Source organism: Lagopus muta, chromosome 9 (genome assembly GCF_023343835.1).
Source record: "Lagopus muta isolate bLagMut1 chromosome 9, bLagMut1 primary, whole genome shotgun sequence".
Taxonomy (NCBI): Eukaryota; Metazoa; Chordata; class Aves; order Galliformes; family Phasianidae; genus Lagopus; species Lagopus muta.
The window spans coordinates 6,434,301-6,460,480 of record NC_064441.1 but is presented as its reverse complement, the minus strand read 5'-3'; the positions used below and the strand labels follow the sequence as shown (position 1 = coordinate 6,460,480).

The 26,180-nt window shown below is 38.8% G+C and overlaps 2 protein-coding genes across 8 annotated transcripts in view; both read right to left on the bottom strand.

The window, feature by feature from the left end:
• Positions 1-1,379: 1,379 nt before the first annotated feature.
• On the bottom strand, positions 1,380-5,893 carry ZNF639 (zinc finger protein 639). 4 transcript variants are annotated; one of them, XM_048954706.1, is made up of 6 exons: positions 5,795-5,893; positions 4,789-4,888; positions 4,361-4,428; positions 3,680-3,787; positions 3,361-3,495; positions 1,380-3,072 (listed from the first exon to the last, which is right to left on the bottom strand). In XM_048954706.1, the coding sequence occupies exons 3-6, from the start codon at positions 4,416-4,418 to the stop codon at positions 1,925-1,927; spliced, it is 1,449 nt and encodes a 482-aa protein (XP_048810663.1). In that variant the 5' UTR covers positions 4,419-4,428; positions 4,789-4,888; positions 5,795-5,893; the 3' UTR covers positions 1,380-1,924. The 4 variants fall into 4 exon arrangements, with proteins under 4 accessions (XP_048810663.1, XP_048810666.1, XP_048810665.1 ...); XM_048954709.1 differs by lacking the exon at positions 5,795-5,893 and adding an exon at positions 5,247-5,743; XM_048954708.1 differs by lacking the exon at positions 5,795-5,893 and adding an exon at positions 5,307-5,743.
• A 6,251-nt stretch (positions 5,894-12,144) lies between these two features.
• The window catches only part of PIK3CA (phosphatidylinositol-4,5-bisphosphate 3-kinase catalytic subunit alpha), a 36,506-nt gene continuing 22,470 nt past the window's right edge, over positions 12,145-26,180 (bottom strand). For all 4 annotated transcript variants that reach the window (XM_048954686.1, XM_048954684.1, XM_048954688.1 and 1 more), the window contains 14 exons: positions 25,255-25,407; positions 25,015-25,149; positions 22,578-22,702; positions 22,419-22,500; positions 21,774-21,938; positions 21,110-21,213; positions 19,684-19,855; positions 19,246-19,352; positions 18,668-18,789; positions 18,336-18,414; positions 16,667-16,837; positions 16,065-16,182; positions 15,757-15,908; positions 12,145-15,144 (listed from right to left, as the gene is read on the bottom strand). In XM_048954686.1, coding sequence (XP_048810643.1) covers positions 14,874-15,144; positions 15,757-15,908; positions 16,065-16,182; positions 16,667-16,837; positions 18,336-18,414; positions 18,668-18,789; positions 19,246-19,352; positions 19,684-19,855; positions 21,110-21,213; positions 21,774-21,938; positions 22,419-22,500; positions 22,578-22,702; positions 25,015-25,149; positions 25,255-25,407 — 1,956 coding nt within the window. In that variant the 3' untranslated portion in view covers positions 12,145-14,873. The remainder of the gene's footprint in view (positions 15,145-15,756; positions 15,909-16,064; positions 16,183-16,666; positions 16,838-18,335; positions 18,415-18,667; positions 18,790-19,245; positions 19,353-19,683; positions 19,856-21,109; positions 21,214-21,773; positions 21,939-22,418; positions 22,501-22,577; positions 22,703-25,014; positions 25,150-25,254; positions 25,408-26,180) is intronic.

The window sequence follows — 26,180 nt, the reverse complement described above, 5'->3', positions numbered from 1 at the left end:
AAAACCTGAATGTATTTCTTATCCAGACACTGTGGTGTGCATTTTAGATTGTAATTTGCTTTCATACCACTCCTATAACATATTCTTTTAATCCCCATTTTAAAGATTAGAAATTGACATATATCAACAGGAAGCCACTATGGAATCCTGAGTCACCAAGAGCAGGGTGGAAGAGAAGCTCAAGCATCCCCCCCCCCCCCACTCTGTTATACCCATATGAGCAAAATCAGCCTTCCACATATAGAACAATTCTTATTAGTACTCCATAACCTACATGATTGCTACCATATTAAGCCAGGCAATATGAAATTAATGATACTAGTGCAGACATTGCCATTCCCTATACAACAAACTAAAAAAAAAAAAAAATACAGTCAGGATATGATTGGGTTGTCCTTTTCAAAGATTACATGTAAGATTTGGTACTAAACCAGCATTTCAATACAACAAAAATAAGTCCTGCCTCCTGCTAAACCAGTATTAAATGGCTCCTTTTCAGATGTTCTGGAAATACTTCTCTAGACATCAGAAATTCCATAAACTCACTATATTCAGCCAATGTTTATAGCTATAAAACTCCAGTGCTAAGTCCCTTGCACACCTGGGAGCTGATAACCCTAAGTCTCACCAATCAGGAAATGTTTTATACATTAATTATGCCTATATAATACTTACATTAGACAATCTTACAAATTTACAATCAGTACAGAAACAAACTCCACCATTTTATGGATTACTTCACCCTGATAGCTAAACAGTCTAAATGATCTCACCCTTAATTATCTGTACAACTATCAGTCACTGAGAAACACAGCTATGGACTGAAGCTTAAAAATTCACTTAGTAAGATTGTAATGCCCAAAGAACACTATCTATCTAATCAGAATAGCTGTACTAAACCACTTTTAAATGATTTTTTTTTTAAACCATACCAGTGTTTGATCCAGTACATTTAAGTTTATCACATACAGATTTAAAATCCCTTCCCTCAAATTACTAGTCATAGAAAGCTAATTATAAATCTACAGAATAATTATGAACTAGTTTACTTACAGAGGCTTTCTCCAAATGAGGTTGGTGACATATTTCAGAGCTAAACTAAGATTTTAAATATGAAAGTTACACTATATATTCTCAGCTGGATCACTTCACACATCCCCTTAGAATTGCTGCTTAAAACCCAACCCAGACTGCACACAAGCAGTACATATGTCTCCTTTGTGCATCAAAATAAAGACAGCAAGTGAAGGTAAATAAAAGAAATGAAAGTGATGTTGGCAGTCCCTACTAAATGTGTGGATGAAAGCATTGTTGGGACAGGATTTGAAGTTGAACACTGACCAAAGACTGAAACAAACGATGAGGTAGGACAGGTAACCTTGAGAGAAAGAACACGCCAATTTTAAAAGCTTATCAAGAATACAAGGTGGTCAATACAGGCTGACATATGAATTTTGACATTCTCATGCCCAGGAATTTTTGGAACGCAGTTATCTTCAGCAGGCTGGTGCCATTTTCTAAAAGCGAGCAGTGCCCTGCTGCTGTGGAGGATAACATGAGTAGGAGATGCAGCTGAGATCAGTATGGTATTACTTCAGCATGGACGGAGAAGCTGGCTTTCCCTCTGTCATATCAAACTCCAAAGAGCTGCTGTTGTACCTTTCATGTGAAAGTGTGGGATAACAGTTGGAACTATTACGACATGCAACTATTCCCTGTCCCTCCCCCCAGAATGCGATCCATCCCACTGTACGTGTGATTATACGTACGGAAGCTCCTAGGAAAGGAAATTCCTAACACCAAGCCATTACACATGCTTCGTTGACATAAAAACATTATAATTGTACAAGTGCTATTAAAACTGTATTTAATATTGTGTTTTTAATTCCAATCCTAACAAGCTTATTGCAGGGAAAGAAAATAATCAAGCTGTCTCATGTATCTGAAGATGACTTAGAAGATCTTTTTCATTTCCAAATCTCATTAAACAATCAGTACATTTATGTGGCAAGTCTGTGGAATGCCTGAAATCCAAATGGGTTTTAAGGTCTTCAATCTGTCCTGTTGAATACTCACAGTACTGACACAAATAAATCCCTTCAGATAAATGAGAGCTTAAATGCTTGCAATACTCCAACATACCTGAAAAGCCCTTTCCACAGTCATCACAAACATGAGGGAATATTTTGGTGTGTTCAATAGCTACGTGCCTGTTGACGTTTGTATGCAGCCTGCTCCTAAAGCCACACACTTGGCATACAAAGAAGTTTTTGCATTTGTCAAAACTGATTTTGTTTATGAGGCTGTACTGTCCACGCTCCTTGTTATGATAGCTGTCGCTGAGCTCTATCAGTCGGCACGCGTGTTCATTCACCACGTGGCTGTGCAGATCTTCTGGATCGTTTGTTTCATGCTCACAGAATTGACACAAATACTGCTCGTCACAGCTGTGCTCCTGGAAGTGCAGGTACAGCTCGCTGCTGGAGGAGAACTGCATATCGCACTGCTCGCACCAATAAAGGTGGTCATTGAAGTGAGTGTCTGCTATGTGCTGACTCAGATTCTCAAATATCACCGTTTTGTAATCACAGTATTTACAGATGTATGGGTCCTCCTCGTGCAGTTTCACATGTTCAATGAGCTGCACTTTGCTGGAGAAGTTTTCTTTACAAACTTTACAGACATGAGTGTCCGCACACGTCTTATGCTTCAGGATCATGTGCTGCTTTAAATCAGAGAAGTACTTGCTGTTAAACTCACAGAGCTCACACTTGTACAGGCCGCTGCTGTTGGCTCTCAGCAAAGGCCATTTCTGCTGAGCTGTGATATTCAAAGCCTGGTTCTTCTCAAAGATTTTACAGGTTTCAAGAGGGATCTCCTCTAGGTCCTCAGCTTCTAGCTTCTCAGGTGACACAGTTTGTGTTTCTATATCATGGACTTCTACAGCATTAACTTCTGTTGTAGAAATTTCTACAGTTTGAATATCAAGAGGTTTTTCTTCTTCTGTAGGGCTGTCACTGAATATAGGTGAGTCACATACGTCTTTGCACATTCCATTATTAGCAGCTTTATCTGTAGGAGCAAGTAGATAATAAAGGTCAGTTTAAAAAACAAAATAAAACAAAAACAAACAATCCTGCAAAGAAGCTGGGCGCATATTTAGTTGGTTGTAGAAGCCTTTAAGTGCAAAAAGCAAATATTATCATTCAGGCACTGAGACTACAACTAACAAATAAATAATGTAAGCTAAAAAACCTTGATCTCTTCTGTCAAACCAAGAAAGTAAAGCACTTGTTACATTAAACACCAGTATACATGGCTTCCAGCCTCCCAGCATGTAAGCTGCAAATGCACACTTACCTTTATCCTTCTTTTTAGGGTCTGTATAATGCAACCCTACGTTTGAATGTGACCCACTCCACTGAGAAGTCCCAGCATGCACTGGACTCCCGTCATCATCTGTGTCTATGCTCTGCACCGGACTATGGTATCTACCTGCAAAGATAAAAGAAGGATTTTTTTACTTAATGTAATTGATATAATATTCAGTCTAAGGGACATCAAATCAGAACAATACTCAGGAGACAACCACTGTTTTGTTTTCTATTTATTTCTACAAATCAGAGCACAATACACTTAGTCAAGCATTACGTAGCAAGACCCCAAAATGCACTCTTACCTCTGTTTTCAGAATACTTTATGTCTGGTTGTTTCATAGAACAAACACTGTAGCAGTGGTCAGAAAAAATCCCACTATTGTCTATATATTTAGGGGCACCTGAAGAATCTGTATTACAAAAAAAAAAATAGAAAAAAAAAGATTAACACTAACAAACTGATGTAGCTACATATGGATTCAGTGTGCACTAAAATTCTCACTGGCTACGTTTTTACTTCTTGCTTTATGAGCACTCTGTGCTGGTCTGCTAACGTTCCTGTTCTGATTTATAGCTTTCTGCTGCTGTCCCAGTGTTCAGAGCATCATATACGGTCATTGCTGAACTTCTTCCTCTGAAACAGTAAAAGGAGCACAGCTAACGCAGTGCTGAATGCTTATGGACTGCAATGCTTACTGACCCCTTAATCCCAACTTCCAGGGAAATTTTCCCCTTGTTTGTCAGTAGAATCATCCCCACTTCATGGTCTGTGCAAGCTTTCCAACATGCAGAGAGTAGAGAACAAACCTGCTCAGATGCACAGACTGAAAGTGGCCTAAGAACAGAGCACGCAGGGTGGGCACCCTGCATGTTCAGTAGAAGGCATCTTAACCCACCCCTTGTATGTTACTTATTTTCCAGGTACAAACATAACAAAGCTATTATTCTGAGAAAAATTAAATGAATTGGAGCTCTAGGCTGACCTGAATATCGAGAAGGGTGCTGTGTCTTCCGTTTCCTCTTCTTAGGATGTTCATTCATTTTGAACAGTCTATGTTAATCATAAAATGAAAACATTCAAAAATTGGCTAAACTTGTATTTATCAGCTTATACTTTTCATGAAACAATACAAGTATTCTGAAACCCCAAACACCATACAAAGAGCTTTTCTTACATCCCCCCTATTTATTCTGTTACAATTAAGAAAATATTAAAAGCACACAAATAACAAATAGTTCTGTATTCCTGCCCCAGGAGTAAGAAGGCTCACCATACAGACTGCAGCCGCTGCATGGTATGTTACAAGCAGCTCTCCTGCATGCTGCCTTCTGTCAGAGATTAGATACCCTGGGGCAGTGACCTTCAGAGACTTTCACGCTGGAAATGAAAACAGAAGTGATGCCATCTTACCAAAATCCCACACTTTTCAGCGTCAGCAAGCAGAGCAGCTCGGAGGCTGACAGCTGCACTGCACCCAGGTACAGCAAGTACACCAGCACGAGGCCTTCATCTGCAGAAGGACAGCATTTAATATAGTTTAATCATAAAATAAAGAAGAAACAGTCCCCCAAATAATCACATCAGAAACAAACACACAACTATTACTAACTGTAAGGCTGAAAAATACCACATGGAGTCGAAAGCAGTGCTCGGTTGGGAGCATCAGCGCTGCTGAGCGCACAGCCCGGGCTGCCCTTTGTCTGCGGCTCCCGAAGGGAAAGGAGATGACACCAAACCGGCTGGGCTGATGCGTCGGCCCAAAGAACTGCAGTGCTGCAAACGGAACCCGAGGCGTTCCGCAGCATTAGGGCGCTCACAGGCCCAGCTTCAGAACCGAGAGAAAAAAACCACATCTCCTATCACGTTACCGACGTTCTCGTGAGATGGAACAATTAGTACGAAGCACGGCTTTATTGTAACGGGCCAACCTCAGGGCGAACCGCTTCAGTGCTGTATCGGAGGCATCGAACGCCGCCATCGCTTCGGTCGAGAGGGAAGAGCCCACAACGCACCGAGACCGCGGCAGGGCGAGGCCGCCAGCCCCGCCGCCCCTCCCCGAGCCGCGGCCTAGCGGGACCGGAGGGGCGGGGGCAGAGCGAGGCAGCAGCGCGGGCTCCGTGAGGGAGGGCCCAGCCACCAGCCGGCACCGGGAGCGCGGGACCGAGCGTGAGTCACGGCTGCGGCCGGCGGGATGCGGCCGACGGAGGGGGGAGGCGAGGAGGCACCGAGACGCGGCTTCGCACTTCAAATGGCGCCGGGGACAGGGCTTAAAATGGGGGCGGGCGGGAGAAGGCGGTGAGCGGCCCCGCGCGGCGAACGGCCGGAGGGAGGCGGGCGCCCGCGGGTGCCACGCCGATCCCCAGGGCTCCGGGCGACGCCGCGGCCGCCCCTCCCGTGCCTCGCCGCCGGGACTCACCTTCCTCTCCGCGCCCAGCCCGCACCGCAGCCGCCTCCGGACGCGGCGCACCCCGCGGGGGAAGGGGCGGGGCGGGCCGAACGGCGGCCGCCATCGCGGCGCCCCCTGGAGGGCGCGGTGCGGAGAGGAGGCCGCCTCCCGGCTCCGCTACAGCGGTCGGGCGGGGGGGTGGCGAGGGGCTTTTCCTCCGCCCCATTATACGAGGAGCTGCCTCTCGGCGTTGGAGGCTGGCTGAGGGCCGATTCTTCCGCAAAGGCTGGCGTCGTTGTGCTGGACTTAGTTTATAAAATCCTACCTTCAGCCTTTTCTGACTTCCCAGACAGAGCTCTAGGGGCAGCTGATTAGGTTACCAACCGTGCTTTTACCATATGGTCACGCACGATGAAGGCAAGCAGCACGAATACAAGCACTGTGGTCCTTTTCAAAGCACATTTCTGAGGGCTCAGAAAATAACGCGATTCATCTCTCTGCTCTTGACAATTACCAATCAAACAAGATTTTAGCGTCTCTCTCTGGTTTGTTCTGCACTGTTTATCTCAGTTATAGGAGCCTGGGTTTCCTCCAAGACTGGTTTGGATGAAGTCCCCATAAATTAGCTACAGCCATCCAGTTGGGAGGATGCTCACATATTTCTGTTCATGGCAAAGTTTCCTACGAAAATACTGTGAATATGAAAAAAAAAAACAACCACTTTCCCTAGTGCCCAGTGGAGGGCAGCAACACAATCCGAAACCAACCCCTCCTCCAAAATAAAAAAATAAAAAAAAAAAAACTCAAAACAAAAACCAAGAAAACCAAACCCACCCAGCCCTTTTCTTTTAATCCAGTCCTCAGTGAGACACAATCATGGTAGCCAAGCCACTTTCACATAAAGCACAATGTCTTCTTTGTGTTTTGGCTGAATTTCTCTTCCACAAAGAGAAATCCACAAAGAACAGCACAGCCCAACCACACAGCTAAAAAGGCAAAACAATGAAAGAACAAAACGTGAGGATCACCTTTGAAGTCATAGATACAGTTCAAAGCTGTAGGCACCAAAAGGTTTCATCAATGCTTTAGAAAGAAAATTCATCTCGCTTTTGAAACTGCCACATTCCTGAGATCTTCAAACAGATCAGGGTCAGATTTAATCATGCTGAACTTGCTCTAACTGGAAACAGAAGGAAGCCCAGGTGGAAGTAACCTCCTGGTTTAAACAGGCAACACAGGTCATGTTCTTTTCAATCAGCCGAAATAAGAATGGGGTAAAGGGTTTAATTAAACACATAGCACATGGTAACTTTTACCTACCTGTGGCAGCAGAGGCAGACTGCTGTTGGGATGGGAGGCACTTCAGCTTTGAGCTTGCAAGCTGCTGAGCTAGAATATCTTGTTGTGCAGCCAAGAGGTGACAAATCTAGGCATCTTAGCTCCTTGTAGGAGGACTTGTTCTTTCCTTTCTGGAAGGCCCCAACCTGACTCACATTTCACAGAGAAAGCAAGGGAGCTGTGGAGCATATGGGTTTCAGGGCATCCCTTAAGGTTTGCACCCAGCAGACAACACCACTGATCAGAGAAAGACAGCACTTCTTTATGTTCTGCCACCTCAGTCAGTTATTGGATATGTGAGGAGTACAGAACAGATGTCAGGCACCTCTTTCAACATCAGGTTTTGCTGAGAATAGACTGGGTGAAGTCTGGGAGATAAATGCTCTCTCAGGTCGCCTTTCACTTTTATTGACAAAGGCCTCTCCATATAGAGCTCCATTTGTGCTCTGAAATAACTGAGTGAACCAAAGACACGTAGTGGTGACCTGATTGCATCCCAATGCATTCCTCATGCCTCCAAAAAGTCAAATCCTCAGCAAGAGAACTCAAATCCCTCCCACAGTAACAGTTTGTTGGACGTTGAAGGCTAAAATAAAACACAGAACTTTTGCAATTCTATTACAAGCCCACATTCTCACACTTGTCAATGTATAATTTCCGAAATACACTTCTCACTTCTTAAAAGTAAGCAATAGATACAAAAATGCAACCTAGTTTTTATTTTTAAATATAGTTTTGGTGATGAAATATCTTCATAGTTCTCAAAATTAAAACTGATCAACTTCAGAGAGGCTTTGCTGCCATTCTGCTGAAACACTTCCACACTGCCTGCTCTCCTCTCACAGCTTTGGGACAATATCTGAACTAAGTCACTTATTCAGTGTATGCAACAGTGAACACCATGTGCAGTTAAGACCTCTCACATAGCTATTCCCATAAATAAGGCTAATTTCAGTATTTTTCCCCACCTAAGTTAACAGATGTAAGCATTTTCTACCTCTCTTCAAGCCTTTCCAAGAAGGCCCAAAATACCAAATCACACCTCCACAACTCGAGCTGCTATAAATTCTCACTTCAGAACAAGTGTACCAACCATATTATTTTAATTTAGTTTTTAGTATATACAGTAACACTCAAAAGTGTGATAAAAACCCCAAGTAGTATTTTTTTAATTAACAGCATGTGATACAGACAATGGAGATAAATAAAAAGACTTTTTACAGTTCCCCATGAACATGAACTACAATTAAATGGCACAGGCCAAAGTTTGCTTGTTACTTGAATAGCACAGCAGAAGGGATTTTTTTTTTTTTTTTTAAATGTGCTGCAAGACTTTCTCAGTACAACAATACATGCATTTTACTGCATATCTTAAACTTGTTTTGGCCCATAATTACTAAAAATGTCTTGTTTTCTAGCTATTATACCACAGGACCTGTATTACAGAATGACATACACATCCCAACATCCTCCCCCCACCCCCAATAGTGGTTATTTCAAAGATAACTGTCTGGTTTTGAAAAGGTATTCAACACTGGTGGGTGTTTATACTCTCTTTTGATGCAGACATGAACTGCCTCTAGCTTCAATAAAGCAGCATAAGCATCAAGAGAATACATGCTTCTGGGCTCTGTCTATGCAAAATGCCAGCAGAATCCCGGTCAAGGGAGCTGATCCCTGATCCTCTGCTCAACACTGGGGACACCAAACCAGCAGTGCTGGACTCCCCAGTAGAAGTGATGTGAACATACTGGAGCTGGTCCAGTAAAGAGCCATAAAGACATGGGATACCTACAGTGCGAGACTGAGGACTGGGATTGTTTAGATTGCTGAAGAAAAAGCTCAAGGGCACCTACACATACCTGCCAGAGGGCGTAAAGAAGACAGGCGAGGCTCTTCTTGGTGCCCTACATAAGGAGGTTAGGCAATGAAATAGAAGGAAATTCATTCAAACATCAAGAAAAAGCTTTTAGTGGGAATCCTCCTCTCCGGGGTGGACAGGACAGCCTGCTCTAGCTGACCCTGCATCAAACAGGGCAGGCAGACTGGACGATCTCCAAAGCAGGCAAAGGGATTTCGGTAGTGTATGTGGCTATTCAATTAAAACTCCTAGAGGTGGAATGGGGAAAGGAAAGAGAAGATGATTCTCCCAGATGATGAAGTTACACATTTATATTCACACACATGCTCAAAAAATAAAAAAATATAAGTGTACACCACAGTGGCTGTAAGACAAGAAGAATTCATCTCTTTCCTCCCTTCCTCTCCCTCTTGCCCCAAACAAAACAGTAAGACAACTCAGGACAGCCTGGTACAGTTGATAATTTAGACTTTAAAACACTATTACTAAATCCTGGGAATTGAGCAATATATTTAGACCAATAAACAAAGCAGAATTAGAGCTCAGCTGTAAACATACACATCTTGGACCTCATGGATTGAACTGCAGCAGACGTAAGAGCCTCAGGAGACAGAGATTCTGCTTGAATCAGGCTTTCAGTAACTTCAGCAATACAGTTGTCAAGTTTAACTGGGAGTAATTCTAATACTGGAACAGGTTCCTAATTAAATTGATTTGAACCAAACGGTTCCTAAACTATTTTACAGCTACTGGGGAATTGGCACCAGAACCTCAGGAGTCAAGATAGTATATTTTCTGGTCTCCCTCATGCTGAAAAAAAATTGTATCACATACAGAAATGACAGCAAGGACACTTAAGACATTAATGCAAATGAATGGGAAAGCTAACAGCATTGCTTAAATTAATCTTCTTTTGCAAATATTTTAAGTTGTTCTTAGACTATGGGCATGTCCATTTTCACAGAGAGGGGTGCTGGAGAAGGAAGGGGCCCACCTCTGTACTGTGATCTTGTACTTTTGAATTCTATCTCAGAAAGCTCAGAAGTAAAGAATGCTGTACTCTAAATACTGCATTAACAACAACTGTATTTCTCCCGAGTGTGAGTTCACAAGTAGGAAGAAGAAACTAAGAGGTTTTTTTTGTTGTTTTTTTTTTTTTTTTTAAGGTAAAAAACAATAAACCTCAAAGTCCCACAGATAAAAGCCACTACAGACAAAATTACCACAGTTATGAATTAGAGCTAAAAAGGCTAGTTAATAAAGAAAGACTATTTCCAAATAAAACAGTCAAGGATTTAATCAGGCAGCTAGTACCCATTCCTATCATAAAACAGCACCCTTCATACTGAATCACATGAACAAGTAGTCTGGGACTTCAATATACACAGAGCCTAATTCTGATTTCATTTACTGTTGTGAATCTAGAGTGTTTCTAATGACATCTGTGTTCTATCTGCACACAGAAATCAGAACTTCCCGAAGACCAGGGCACCTAGACTTGGTTAGTGTATGCAAACTGAAAACTTGTATATGCAGTTTCTAGTTGGCTTCTTTCAAGAACACAGATTAAAAACCAACACACACACTGTTAACTGCAGGGCTGAGTGGTGAGCTACCCATCAATTTGGACAGAGAACCTTACCCTAAACTGAGACAACTTTCAGCACAAAAAAGATAAAAATTCATTATTTGTATGAAACGTATATTACAAAATTAAAATGGGGATTCAACAAACTGCAATGATATCTACAGCTACATAGTATTAAAAAAAAACAAACGAAAGCCATATAAAACCAACAATGAAAGTGTGGTTCTTCTTTCAAGTAAAACAAAAATTAAAAAGAAACCATGGAAATTAAAAAAAAGATCTCAGAAGCAGCAAATTACAATTCTCTCTACAATACCACACCATTTTCATTAACTTGTAATATTTTAAAAATGTTAAAGACATCAATAGAACACTAATTGCAGTGGCTTCATTTTCATGTTCTTTTTTGAATGGGCCCAGCCCACATCTGCAACCTGTACAGACATGCAGAACAGGAGGAACTCACAATTATCATTTAGAACAGGTGCTGGAACGTGCCATTATTAAAGGACAAATTACATGCCAGTCGTAGAATGACAAAGAAAATGCCTCAAGTTGTCAACAAACACATGCTACTGACTGCTAAAGGGCTTTTAACATTTTACATGGAAAGGGAAGCTGAAAAACCAAACCAATCCTCCAGAAGACAGACCAGCAGCAGGGTCAGCACATACAGAGTTCTCTACGAGCTCAATAATTTCTAAATTGTCTTTAATATGCAGGCTTATCTTCACCACAAGATACCAAAGCACTGAAAGTTTTGGTTTTATTTAAATGCTTAAATGCCTTCTCTCCCCTCCCCCCAATTTATACTGAAATTATGTCTGAAAAAACCTGCAAATGCACTCCTTCTGAACAGAAATTGTGCATAAGTCAGAGGTGCTTTTTGAGCTGCCTCCAGGAAAGCAAAGAACATATTTCAGAAAAAAAACTAACCAGCAGCAACCTGCTTGATTTGTCATTAAATCAAACATGACCAGCTTCACAATTGATGAGGTTAGTCTTTAAGTGATATTTCACTAATTTCTTCCTAATGCTTTGCAATAACTCATACTGCCCAGACCTGGGCTCCTTGCTCCAGCAGTTTCCTTACAAAGTTTTGCAGGAACAATGTGTTCAGATTTAACTCAAGCCCAAAACAAGCTGCTTAGTGTTTTGTGCGTTTGATACTCAGAATAAAGGGAACATTTTCCAATGTCCATGAAGTGGGAATAATTAAAGAAAATAAAAATTCCAATTCCAAGCAATCCAAAACAATCTAGAGCTCAGTTACAGGTGTTTTCACAGTCAATAAGCAGATCTTATTTCAGATATTGAAAACAGATGACATCACCCTATTTACATCAACCTAAGTCAATAGTAACTCCATTATCTTCAGTGAATTTATATCAGAAAAGTGGTGTAACAAGGTAAGGTAATTAGTATTAAATGCTTTGAAGCTGGAAAACCTTTTTTCCCCCCTGAAACACCAGCAGAATGTTTTCCAAATGCCCATCTTGGTTACAGTAGGAACAATAGCTTTACGCCCATGATCTTCCCCATTAAAAAAAAGACCAACTATAATTACCCCACGTCACAGTATGTCTATATCACTATGTTTCCTTTCTTTTATTATTTGATGCCCATATGAACTTCCACAGCTCATGCACAGCATTTAGTTGCAGTAAGTTTTGGAAACAGAGCCTGATTCCTCATACCTTTCTGTTTGTGCAAAAAGGGTGCAAAACACTGTATGCTTGAACTGAAAGACATTTATACCCATATTTACACAAGTATATCATTAAGAAGGGGTAAAGTACAAAAGAAGGTGGGCTCATAGGATGCAAAAGATTTGAGTTCTCTTTCCATCCTGGTTGGAAAAGTCCAACCATCCTCCTATATAAAAAAAAAGTAAAACATTGTTTCATTAACAGATAAATAATGATCATGTAGCACCTAATGTGGCATTTGTGCAACAATTTTACTCTGTTAAATTAAGAGTTATAGCCAACAGGGTTTCAGATTTTGCAAACAAAACAGTTTAAACTCATTGAAACAAAGCCATGTTTTCAAAGAGCTACACCATTAGTGTTGACTGCAAAGTAATATGTACAAAAGAAATTTTGCTCTAGAAAGTATGCCCAAGGTTAGCAGGAGTAAAAATATTCATATGAAAAAAAAAAAGGAGTATGTAACAGTCAATACAGAATAATGGGAAGTCTGTTGGACTACTCCAAAGGGTTTAGTAGAACTAAGGAAAAAACTTCACATTTCCCACACTAGTCCTGGAACTTCCATAGTTTTCACAAAGACACCTTTCCCCCCCACAACATCGTCAAATATCTACGTGTACAGTAATTAACTGCAAGAGCTCGACTATGAAAGGATCTTCAAAAACCAAAATCCTGGCTTTGCAATCCCCAAAGTCTTTCATAACGTAATTGATTGCACATTTTTAAAATATATTACAATTTGCTAAATTAAGCCAACCACTCATTACCTCATCAGTACAGCCTGCACAAAGTACAGTTTATTTATATACTTATATTCTAATCTAACACCAGCTGTCAGCATATTTTATATTACATGTGGTATTGCACTTTTTGAGTGGCACCTCAGTGTGTGTCTGGAAGTGAGTTGAAACCCCGAAAGCCCCAGACCTTTGGAATTCACTTCAAGTGCTGCCAATCTAGCAAGCTTAAAATGTTAGGGCAAACATCACCCTCAGAATCATGGGTTTCACTAATTAAAAAAAAAAAAAAAAAAAAAGAAACAACCTTTTTAGTAGTTAGAAAAACATTCCTACCTGAAGCTGTGCATGAGGGCAATCTGACATCCGTTTTACTCTGAACAGTTTCAAAAAAGTGGTGCCAATTTAATTGATTGCACACATCATAATTGTGTTGGAGGACAACTAGATTTACAAATATATATTACACACACACAAAACAGACAAAGCTATAAAATGCTTGGTAGCTCCACATGCTTTGAGCTAGCCAACATATCTGCTGCATGTTGAACCGCTTATTATTGATCATATTGAAAATTTAAACAGCTATTTCTGATGTATCAGTTACTGGATTAAACAACCACTTCCAGAGCGGAGGAAGAAAGAGGAGAAATGATGGACCCAAAAGTTGAGGGTTTAAACATACGTTCCTTGAATAGCCAGCATATCACTTCAGTAATGTGAAGAGTGTTGCCCCAATTTTTACTTATTGTTAAAGAGTCTTAGGCCAAGTTCACCTCTGGCATTAGTGGGAGTGTCTCCCACCATTTCAATGGCACTTGTGTCCTCTCTCACCAGGGCTGAATTTGGTCCTGTAACTGGTCACCTTCAGTAACATTAAGGGAAGTGGGAGCCTTGGACAGATAGAACTGGGCTGCAAAATTAAAAGAGTGAATATTGGACAAATCATGTAAATAAAGAATATATATTAATAATAGTTCCTATTATATAAATAGCCTTTATAAAAAAATAATCTTTCAATAATTTTAATAACTCACCTTTTTTAGGTTCTTGGAAAACATGTATGAAAAAAATCTATTCAGTTCAAGTTAGATTAAAGCAAACCTAAGATGAACACTACAACTCTTTGTTGCACTAAACCCAATTCCGACCATTCAGTTTCCAGGTTAGTCAGTTTTGGGGGATGATAAGAAAAGTTTCTTTGTGAAGGCATGAATTGCACCCCTAGAAATACTGAGCAGAAGAAACACCATACTGAATGGGCCTATTTCCTACTGTTTTCTGAAACTGTGCAGATGACAGACCCAGAAATCAAAGGATCATCTAAACCCTATGTATGTTAATGCCTCTGAGCACATTTAAAAGGCACTGTCCTCTCACTATTTTTCAGATCTTTGAGCTTAAACTCCTTCCCTTCAAACTACACTGCATTTAAATATTAACTACCACTTGAACTTTCTTTCAATGCTTCTCATTCCAGCAGTCTCTACCTGCTGTACCAGACCTAAGGTAATATGTGATGGACTCTATATTCATGCTGGCACTATTTTCTTTTTCCTTCTAATTTATCCTATCAAATGAAAAAAGGAAACATTCTTCCCAAGTTTACCTTTTTGGGCTTAAGGCATAACATGAAGTCACACATCATACTAAAGCTTAATTTTTGAAGTGTACAATTTTAGTGCTATCTGAAACCCTGTTTTACATTGTTTTTCAACAGTTGTCTGAATAGTTCGTCTTTTTTCTTGCCATAAGTTCTAATATCATTCGTGGTTTGTGCAATTCCTATGCAACCAGTCTCTGCTGCTAACAGGTATTAACAGTGTAGTACCCACAAAGCGGGCTATTAGTTCTCGTGTTCTTCACTTTCATTTCAGTTCAAAGCATGTTGCTTTATTGTGTGGAAGATCCAGTCCATTTTTGTTGTCCAGCCACCATGGTGAGCATCATTCATTTGCTTCATGAAGTACTCAAGAGCTTCCTGCTCAGTTTTGTCCAATGCAAGGGTCTTTCGAATGTACGCAATATCATCAAAGGACTGCAGTTCTGGCATTCCTGAGCCAAGCATCATGGAGAAGAGATTTATGAACAGATTGGCATGCTGCCGAATTGCTAGATAAGCCTTGTAACACATCTCTTGAAACCTGGAAGAGATAGAAAAGAAAAACCACACCCACAAAGAGACAACACTCAGTATATTGCCTTGTTAGATGCATTTTCTTTTTCACCTCTAAAAAGATTTTCAAGCAACTATATACAGATAAAAGGTTGACATTCATAGTTTAACAAAATCCAACAAATGTTAAGAAAGACATTCTTCTTTTTTAGATTATTTTAACTGCTGTAAGACTTAGTATTGGTCAGACTGGTACAACAGTCAAAATTTCTAGCCTCAGTTCTCAATTTATGCAAATGTTCAACAACTCTAAAGGGGTACACAGAGCCATTTTACTTATTTGTGGCAACGTTTCAGATCATAAAGCAAGTTTCCTGATCAACTGCTGTGAACAGTGCTTCCCTGGTGATCATCAAGGAGAGATACACTTCTGTCCCACACTGCTATGAAGTTACTGTTCATCCTTAGCTACTCTTCAGAATGCACTGAATACAGGAGCATTTGCTCTCTTACAGCATTGAGTGTGAAATGTCTGTTTATGTGAAACAATTAAAGGTCACCAGAATTGCATTTTATGTTATTGCATGTTTATTGCATGTTACGTGTTATAGAATTTAAATGGTTTTAGAAAGGTACTTACCTTTCAAACTCCCTTGTTTTGGTGCATTCTTGGGCTCCTTTACTAATCACTATTAAAAAGTCCTGTGTTAAGACAAAGGGCACACGCTCTCTTTTGTAGCCAAATTTCTTCTTCTTGTGGTCAAGGAAGTGGCCGAAGTCAATGTGAAACAGCTTGGAAAGACAAAAAGGTGTTTTAAGATTGGTAATTCCTCGTTTAAAGGATGTAATTGTAAAATTGCTCATCCCTCATTTCAGTTTTTTTTTAAACAAACATCAAATTGAAAGGTTATACTGGGCTATCTATGTACTTGCAAAAATAGATCTTACTTGTCCATCATCTTTCACCATGATGTTACTGTTGTGGCGATCACCAATGCCCAGTATAAAGGTAGCAACACAGTAGCCAGCACAAGAACGTGTAAACAAGTCAATAGCTGCATCATACCTATGGAAAACAAAGAAAACATATTGCTACATACTCTCTAATAATACAAAATTATCAATTCATTTATTTAAAAGGTATGAACCAATTTTACCATTTTCACTCAATGCAGTAGAGTTTCTAGACTTTACTGAAGGAAAAAATTCAGCATACACTAGACATAGAAGTACTTACAGTTAAGCATATGGAACAATAAACAAGCTGTTAAAATGACAGCCTGTTTTCTAAAGACAGGGACGAGCTTTCACTTGGAGGAACTACAGTTAAGCCACGTCACCTTAATTCTGCCTTCACCTTGCTTTACTGTTGAGAAGTCATATGACTATTCAAACTCATTAAATACAAAGAAAATACAAATAGGACTATTAGGCAAATGAGAGCAGGGAAAAATACAGACTATTTCCCATTCAGATACATTTTAGTTCTCTTGAAGCTTCCATCAAAAAGAGCAAGCGAACAAGGAAAACCCAGTAACAAGAAATCTCACATTTCTCCTTTGTTCTTGTCCTTGAGCCACTGATGCAAGGTATGGCTGTTGAACTGCAATGCTCCCTTTAAGCCTCCTTTACACTGAATCTGCATGATCGTATGAGAACTTCTTACTACCTCAATGAGTCCCACGCAGTCACCAATAGACAAACAACCGTAAGGCAACATCCTGTAAGAGAAAGGATTTTTTGTTTCCAATAAAACATTTTAAGACAGCGAGCAAAAGGCGTTGTTTTATGATCTTGACTACTCAAGTGTTATGTTATTGACTTTAGGATATGAAAATCTGATTTAATGTTTTACAAGTGTGTTATATATTGTCACTGGTCCTGTGAAAAAAGCATAATGGCCATTAGTCCTGTAACATGTATCCACTGTATCCAAACCCTGTATCCACCAGTGTTACTCTTCAGTTTCGTATCAGGATAAAATTTTTCCTTAAACTTTTATTAATGCATTTTTGGAAGCCTTGAGAATCCACTGGAGAAGCCTCTTACGAAAGCATGCAGGATAATTTGACAATATCTATTCAACTATATTAAAACTGAAATACTAGAGTCAGAACCTAAGCATTCAGAAAGTGAATGTTAGGACTTATGAATTCCTTTGCAGAAGTAGCAGGTAATACACTGTGTTGCCAGCATGGAATGTTCAAAATGAGTTTTCAAGTAGCACCTGCACATAATACAAAATTGTAATTGGAATCTATAGTCAGCACCATTATTGTTCATCCAGATATTAATGGACTAACTATACCCAGAAAGCCATTTACTCATGTGCTCTTCAGAGTTCATAAAGTATTCCGTAATCTGTAAGTGAAACTCAAAGGATAGACTCAGTAACTTCTTCCTTTTTGCAAGTAGATATTACTTGTTATCTTCCCCTTTCTCCCCTCCCCACAGTTCTCTGCCCCTATCACCAAATCTGCATTTCTTCTGTCAGTTTCATTTGAAACATTTTTTCCTGAGAGAAGTCAAAGCAGTCTTATTCAAATACTAAAAGTAACAACCATTATCATGTTTAACACCCTCTCTTAAAAGATTTCAGAGAGTCATGCTTCTAAGGAAACCCTTTTTCTCCTGAACTTTCTTTCCTTATGAGGGTAAAAGTATCTCTCACTAATAGAGGAAAACAGCCTTCTAGCTACACTGGAACATCAGTTTTTTGTGACAAAAAAAACACACAACAGTAAACAAATCAGCAACAGTTAGTTTGATCTAAGAAACTGGAACACCAGTGCAGCGAGTAACCAGCAGCAGAGCTAACCACTGGTGTTGCCATGGAGGTAAGCTTCTCTGCTCTGGTTTATAAGTTGTTTATTTGCTGAAGACTATAAGTTTGATAACCTATTCAAAGCAAATGCTACAGATACCATCAGCAGACTATAGGGTGGCTTGTTTGTGTGATCGTAGCCATTCCTGATATGTAGATCCCTCACAGCAACTTAAATGAGACAAACATTTTCCAAACCAGATTGGTAACTTCACAGAACCCAGTTGTTTAGCTAACTGAAAGTTATAAAAAATCCTCTTTAAAATATACAAAAGTATTCACAGTTATTGCATTTTACTTACTACCTTTGGGTAGTAGAGAAGTATTCTCTAGTAACAAACCAAAGCATAAACCATTAGGAACAGAATTGCTTAAGAATGACCTCTAATGCTTACCGAAGATCAAGACCTTGGTTTTGCCAGATGTTTTCCATAATTCTAATTATCTGAAGTGTCAGCATGTCTTGACGTAAGTCTAGAATAATCAAATAGATAAGACAGCAAGTTTCATAACACAGGATACTGTCACATCTTACTTCTTTTAGAAATAACCACTTTTGAGTGGTAAATTGTAGTAAGGTTCATATAGATGAATGGAGGTTTTATTCTCTCAAGAAAAGAATGGCTGGTAGGTAGATGAGAATGAACATGAACTTGTGGTGGCAATTTTAAAGCTGTTTAAAAATACATATTAAAACATAACAATGGAATTGTCGTGTGACCCTTACCATCTCCATTTTTAAAGATTATCTCATTGTTCTGAAATAGCAATTCAGACATAATATCTGGGTTTTCCCAGTTTAACCACAGGGGTCTCTTTGCAGATGACATTATTCTGCACTCCTCAAGCCTATAAAAAAAGATATATATGAAATAAGGATATTTAGATTCTCATATCGTGTTTCCATGATACTATTACAATCTCCATTTTCTTCAAAATATTTGAACAGGTATCAAATTAAGTAATGCACGGAGAACTGAAAATCTACCACTGTTTTCATCTTGAAATTTATATTAGTAACTGCAATGCTAATCATTGGCTAGCCACAAGTGAAGAGTTAGCTACACTCATTTTTCCTTTGGCAGCAAGTGTTCCTTACACATGGAAAAAGGGCCACAGTTCCTACCATCTAACAGGAACAGCAAGCTATCATGTTGTTCTCTAATTTATTACATCATTGCACTGAAACTACTTCACTTACACCCAATATTTAGTATGTTAGCATTTAACTGTGATGTTGTTGATGTTAACCTTACTAAGCATTTACTTAGTTATCTGGGTACATTTCAGAACTGAAGACAATACCGAAGATTTCCTAGTTGATGAGCAGGATTAAGAGGAGAGATAAAGCCTTGTAAAGCATCCATAAAATCTGGACGTCTCATTTGTTCAACAAGAAACTTCATCTGCACCTAAAAAAAAGTACATTCAGATTGTAAGAACACTGACTACATGTAAAAGATAAGAATCAGGTTTCAGCTTTTGTTTTAAGCATGGTTTTGCACAATTCCACTATCAGCAACTCTGCTTTGCCACAGGTTACACAAATCAAAGCTCTCAACTCAGGTTCCATTAGCTTAAGAGACAGACAATAGCAAGGTGCACACAGAATACTACAGCTTCAAAGATACTACCTACTGAAGTTAGTAGTATAAATACGTTTCTAATTAATCCAGTAAAATAGTTCTAGTGATTCCTACGACTAAGTCACAAAAGTTTTGATGTGTGGACAGCTTAAAATACCTTCTGGGTCTCATCTTTCTTTTCCTGCTTGAGAATATCTGTGAGGTTAATCAACTTCTCCATAGCCTCCACCTGCCTGCTCAGATGCTTTAGGTACATTCCACACGCTCGACAATAGGACTCCAGAAGTAAACCAAACCTCTGACTTACAGTTTTATTGTGCATTTCAGACCTACAGAGAGGAAGAACAGTTACAGCTTTAAGACAAGACCACTTACAGGTGCCAAAAAATGAAACTATACTGTAACACCTTTCTGAAGGCTGCCTATGGGTCCTTCCCAGTTACGTAACTTGTGTTGGCCTCCCACAACTCATCTCATTTTGACGTAACTGATCAGCAGAGTTCCTTACTTTTTACAACTAACCCAGCAGCTTTCACCCTTCCTTTTCTCTTGACTCCATTCCCCTTCTTGCTACATCCTGTCCTTCTCTGTTAACTTTATTCAAAATCCATGCTTGTCAAAAAAAACAAACCAACCAACCACTAAGCCTCCAGTTTCAATTCAAGTTCCAGCTTTCTAAGCAGTTTAATCTTCTCCTTCTGTTATTAATCCCAGGCTAGTTACTTTGTTCTTAACTACTCTCAAACTTCACATCATTCTACATCCCCTAATATAAATTAGTCAGCCAAGATATTCCATTATCCTTGGTCATTATTAAAACAGGTAGAGAACAAAGATTTCTTATTTCTATGTCTTATCTTTAGCGTTTCATCTTAGAACAGCATTCTCAGATGAGATCTGGATACAACTCAGAATGCTGAAATCTGAGTTCTATTCAGCCTTCTCAACAATAGAACTTACGAGAACCCATGCTATGCTTAATACAGAAGAACAGGGATATTTTGGCTATCAATCTCTGTGGTCTTTATAAGAATTCACAAACCATAATTTTTCAAAGGTTTATCTGGTCTAGTTGTGTGACTTGCTTTGGGCCTCAGCTATTTGTAAATGCACAGAGATGTTACAGCCTTCTAAAGACAAGTCTGCAGAGATAGGGATTTTTCAGGAACATTTTCCCATGGCTTTCTGGCTTAACTTCAGAAGTAGCTCAGTTTTGGAAAAAACTGCTCAGAAAGACTGGTGGAAGGTTCTAGAACAGAGATCTGTTGTAAGTTGTATTATTAGCTGCTTACAGGAAGCTTCCAGCTATCTTAGACACCCCTGCTTTTAGAGTAACTGCTATTAGAGGAAAGAATCAAAATGAAGCAGATGATATAAAGATTCATAATCTATTACTAATTTGCTTTAAAAACTGCAAGGAATGCATTCTATTATCAAACTATGCATTCAAACTCTTAAAATAAAGTTTGCTTTTTAATTGTTGAGTAGTAATATTTCCCAAAAGAAAAGCATGTAGCATATGGAACTTTTTTTTTTAAAAGCTTGTAGGAATCTTGTCACTACTCAAGATTTACTAAGCTTACTTTAAATGCCAAAAGAAGAAGTGTCCTATCCGTTGATTGGTCAGTGCCTTCTTGAGTAAAAATCTCACCAGTTGATTATCTAAGTACTGTTCATATTTCAGAACCTAGTTAAGGACAAAGAAAATTTGGAAGAAAATTAGCTGCAGTTATTTTTGCTGAACAGCAAATAGATTAAGACAGTTAAATAAAACACAATTCAAGTTTGATATAAAAAATTTTTAGGCTGCCTGACCTTGGTATTTTGATACACACATCAGCATTTAAAGAATATCTGCTAACAGAGTGCACAGACTGCTTTTATTTCAAAAACTTACCATCTGATGCTTCCCATACTGTTACCAAATATTTTAGCTTCAGCATACTTAACATTGTAAAAAAGATGCTTCTGTTTGTGTGCCACCATATGCAAGACAACTGAAACAGTTGCCTGTTCCAGTTGGTAGAACAGTTCTGCATCTCTGCAGAATTTCGACATTTCATACCAACACCAGAAACCAGAGCACAACAGAAAAGTAACTTTCATCTTTCAGAGCTCCTCCTAATGTAATTTGCACTGAAAACAGGATTCTTACATTTTCCACAATGTCTTAACTTTTCTTGTATTTTAAACTTGCATAATTATCAAATGTACATAAGGCATCAAGAATACCTAAGTGTTACATACCTGTACTAGCTGGATTAAGTACTGAGACAGCTTGTCATCTGTTAAGTACTTCTCCAGACACCGAACTGCAAAGGCTCGCACCATTGGATCTGGATAATTGCAATCCAAAAGCTCCATTGCTTGCTCTGGCTTGATTGGAGGCCAATCTTTCACCAAACAGTACATCTGTGGACAATGAAGTCCAAGGACATTATACACACTCACATTGAAGAGGAAGACGTTGTAATACACACCCAATAGAAAGTATAACCACACAAACTGCTGCTGAATATAAGCTGTTTATCATTCACTTCTAAAAAATAGTTTGGTATTAGTGCCAGTTTGACTTATTTTATCCACTCTAAAAGTACAAAAACAAAATCTCACATTGAAATAATACTCAGCATCATAGCAAGGATGCAAGTAATGCCACCAGAAAAAAGCAAAGACTCAGATTGAATTTAAGAATGAGAACACAAAACCTTTCCTGGAACAGACAAATGGATTGCATACAGCAAATACAAAACAATCAACTAGTTAAAGAGGCAACTCAAATTATCTGTTTTCATTCAACATAGCATAAGAACTTATGTTATTTTACAAAAAAGTCCAGATTTTAAAGCTTCTTCAGAACTTAAAACTTCTTCAGTGACATTCGTTTGTTACCTGAGCCACTTCATCTCTAGAATTCCATTTAACAGACAGAAGTAATTTAGGCAGAATTTCCGGGGTATTTACGCAATAGTGTCTGAAAAAGAGAATGAAGGTTGTTTGTACAAAGTGTCATTTTTGTTTTGTGCATTCACTTTTGCTTTTCCTCAGTACCTGTGGCTCCAGAGGAAGTCTTTCTCTTGCTCAGTGATTTCAGACAAAGGATCCCGTGTACATATGGCTCGCAGTTGCTCCTTGTCACTTTCTCTTAATTCATTGTCTCTAGCTATTCTATTACTCTGCAGAGAGAAAGTGGTCCATTAACCCTCCTCATTCTACAGTCATACAACGTAGAAGTACTCTTAGAGCGCAGGAACATTTATACGACACATAATACCACTTTGTTGTTTCCTTCTACTATAAGTGAGGACTTACAAGCTTAAAATAGAGAAATTGAAGACTAGGCCTTTGATTTTCTATAACTGCTTTTATTCACTGCTGGGACAGGAAGTACAGTTCACCAGTCAGCTTTGTGGAGAAATAGTAGTTGGCATGTGATGAACAACAGCAGCCTAGCATGGCACAAAATGAAACAGGTCACTTCTGTCTCCAGTTTTGAGATTTCTAAGAACTGCTGAACGGGCTGAAAGAATCAGAATTGAAAAAGCAGAGTACAGGAGGGTGAGGCTAGGTAAGTAAAGGTAGAACACTGTAGGAAAGCTTGCATAACAGAATGACCAGAAAACATTAGCCAGAACTAGTGTAAAATCCTCCCTAAAGAGCAGAACTAGCTAAAATTCATTTCAGCATGTACTGAGACTTCCTACTAGAACCAGCTAAGACCAATGACAGATATTGATACTACAGCTTAAATATTTCATAGCCAAGTTCAGTTTTCTTCTACATCTCCAATTTCTTACTTCATATTTATTTTTTGCAAAGCAACATTGAAATGATGCAATCTCTAACATCTCCATGACAGAATCAATTAAAAGGGAAAAAAGCTTAGGCTGCATTACTGTGTTTATATATAATAAAACTGTAACAAACAAGTCTGACACTTAAGATGAAGTACCCAAAAATTTTCCAAAAATTATATGCAGATTGAACAGTGTTATTAAAATGAACTCATTTTGACTTCTGTACAATACTGACTTCTACAAAAAAAAGAAAAAAGGAAGAACAATCAATTTTATTAATGTTCAAAATGTCTGAACTGTAGAATGCTTCAAGAATAGAGAGAAAAAACACACAGTAACGATCTCCTGTTCTACATTTTTCTTATTTCCACTAAAAATATACAAAGCAAGAATGAGCTGGGCTTTCTCAGCTAGTTTTATTGATGGTGATTTTCAGCTGACTGAACTGGTACTCTGGAAAAGAGCCATCTGCCTGGCTTTTATAGAAAGTCAAATAAACACCAAACAGAAACTGAAGAAAGGAACAATCTGAAGTTTTCAGACAAGAGACCAAGGCACCTCTTAAGAGGTAAAGTGTATTATTTCTAAGAATACAAGCAATGCAGCAACAGTTGTCAGATTACAGCAACATGGCATATACTACAGACTCAGCTCTCTGTATTCACGTTCTCGTGACGTGTTCAGTCCTATCACACAGGACAAAAATATTCCTGCCTTCAAACTTCCATCTAACGCTATTACTTCAGAGCTTTTAGCACCTTTACCTGCTAGCACTGTGATAGTTGGCATCTCAGTGCACCAACATGCTCATTTATTAGCATTCTGAAGCACATGGACAGGACTCAAAAAAATAGAGGGATTCAAGACTGCTGTGTTGCCACATGAAAGTTTCCAGAACGTATTCTAAAATATGTTTACATATGCAGTGCAAGTAGCAAAGCTGGAGACATTCAGTAAGGATTGTTTCATGTCCAAAGTAATAATGAACTTATATAAATTACACCTTATGCAGAGTGCAGTAATTGATTTTAAATGCAGTATAATGCACTTCATGGTAACCAAAAAGTATAGTTATGTTCTCTGCATTATCACAAACATCTATATAGAAATCATACTTCAGTGACTGCTTGGCTAATTTTGACCGTTTCAAGCAAGCATTCTACAGCTTTCAGATAAGGCTGGGCAATGCTCGGTACTCTAGTATCTGATTTGAAATATATACTGTATTGCCTCTTACCTCCCTAACTAAAGGGAGTGCTAAGAGTAGCCATAAAAACACACAATACTTGAATATAGAAAGCCTGGGCCCTCAAACCTGAAGATACCACAAATTTAAAGGGAACAATCACAGTACAGTTCAAACCTACCAAACATTTAAGAATTGGGAAAGGATGAGTAATGAAAGAATTTTCTGCAGATGAGACTACAAAAAATGGAATTGCAATAAAGAAAACAGTATCAATGAATGAAAATTACAACTTTTGAGAAGTTAAACTGAGTAGTTCAGACACCTGAATCAATTATTTAAATATACCAAAAACATGCTTACAGTTAGCATGGTAAGACAGTTTCTTTTCTAAGTGCTGGTCAGTAATAGATTAAGATAATCTATCACTAGCATACTGTGGAAAAAAAGGCAGCAAATACTTTGATATTTTAGTAACTATTCTTGGAAAGCAAGTTCTTCTTACCAGTCCCGCATAGCTGTAATTAAAGCCCAGTTCACGTGAGATTGTCCAATTGGCATGCTCTTCAATCACTGTCATATCTGGAAACTTCACAGGATTGCTAAACCAATCAAATTCCAGCTCTAAACATGGAGTTTCCTATGTAAAGGGAATTTAGATTACTTCTGTTGAATTATACTAACTAGAATATAGCATATTTTGAATATACATTCCTGAGGAGGCAGTTCACATGCACATACTTACCTTATTCGGATTTGATCCAGTAACACCAATAGGATTCAACAAATCCTCCAGTCCATGGGGTACTGCCCAAAGATTCAAAGCCATTTTCCCAGATACAAGAGTGTCTGTGTAGTCAAACATGTTTATATTTCCCCAAGCCAATGGACAGTGCTCCTTAAAGAGGTTAAAAGGCGATTTTTCAGTTTCAACTTCTAATTATCAGATATACATTTTCAAAAAAGAAACATTAAAAAAATAATAGGGATTCACCACAGCTTTAAATACTTACTAGGTCCCTCCCAACCAAATATTTCTTATTTCCATCTGTGCAGTAGAGAGATGTTATCAAAACCAAGTTATTCTGATCTATCGTAAAATAAACAGCAGGCTGCTTTCCATGCCTTTAAAGTCTAGCTGATAGTAAACCAGCAGGTCAAGTAAAAAAGATAAAATTACGTTAACAATGAATGGCATGCTTTGAGTGGACTCCTTTGCTACTTCAAGCAGTTTAGGATGGGGAAGGACAGAAACAGAAACTGGACTTCAGAAAACAGCGAAGTACATAACCTTGCTATCATGAATACCACTTTGCTTGGGCAATTGAAGCTGGCAGTACGCAAACAACTAAAGAAGTATCATTATATCAGAAATTGCTTTGTGTTTCTTTTGGCAACACTTGTTCAGGTCCACTTTTGTCTGATAAGCCACATATCTAGCACACCACTTCATTGTTGTGGAACCACTGAAATTGATCTCTGACATCAAATCTCTGATTGTGAGTCACAAGAAACAACATTCTTATCTAAGAGCAACTTGTTACATTTCCAGATTAGCAGAATGAAAGTTACAGAAGTTGTGTTTTCTTCCTAGGTATTCAGACCTCAAAAGACTACCACTGAGTTTTCCGGCCAGCAACACAGTACTGATATGATTTAGTGTTGAATGGG

Bases quoted from the DNA above. Each gene is read 5' to 3' on its own strand.
- ZNF639 (XM_048954706.1), bottom strand. From the start codon at position 4,418: ATGAATGAACATCCTAAGAAGAGGAAACGGAAGACACAGCACCCTTCT. The intron at 3,788-4,360 runs GTCAGCCTAGAG...TTTGTAATACAG, and splicing joins GCACCCTTCTCGATATTCAG to ATTCTTCAGGTGCCCCTAAA. The intron at 3,073-3,360 runs GTAAGTGTGCAT...TTGCTCCTACAG, and splicing joins CCCTAAAAAGAAGGATAAAG to ATAAAGCTGCTAATAATGGA.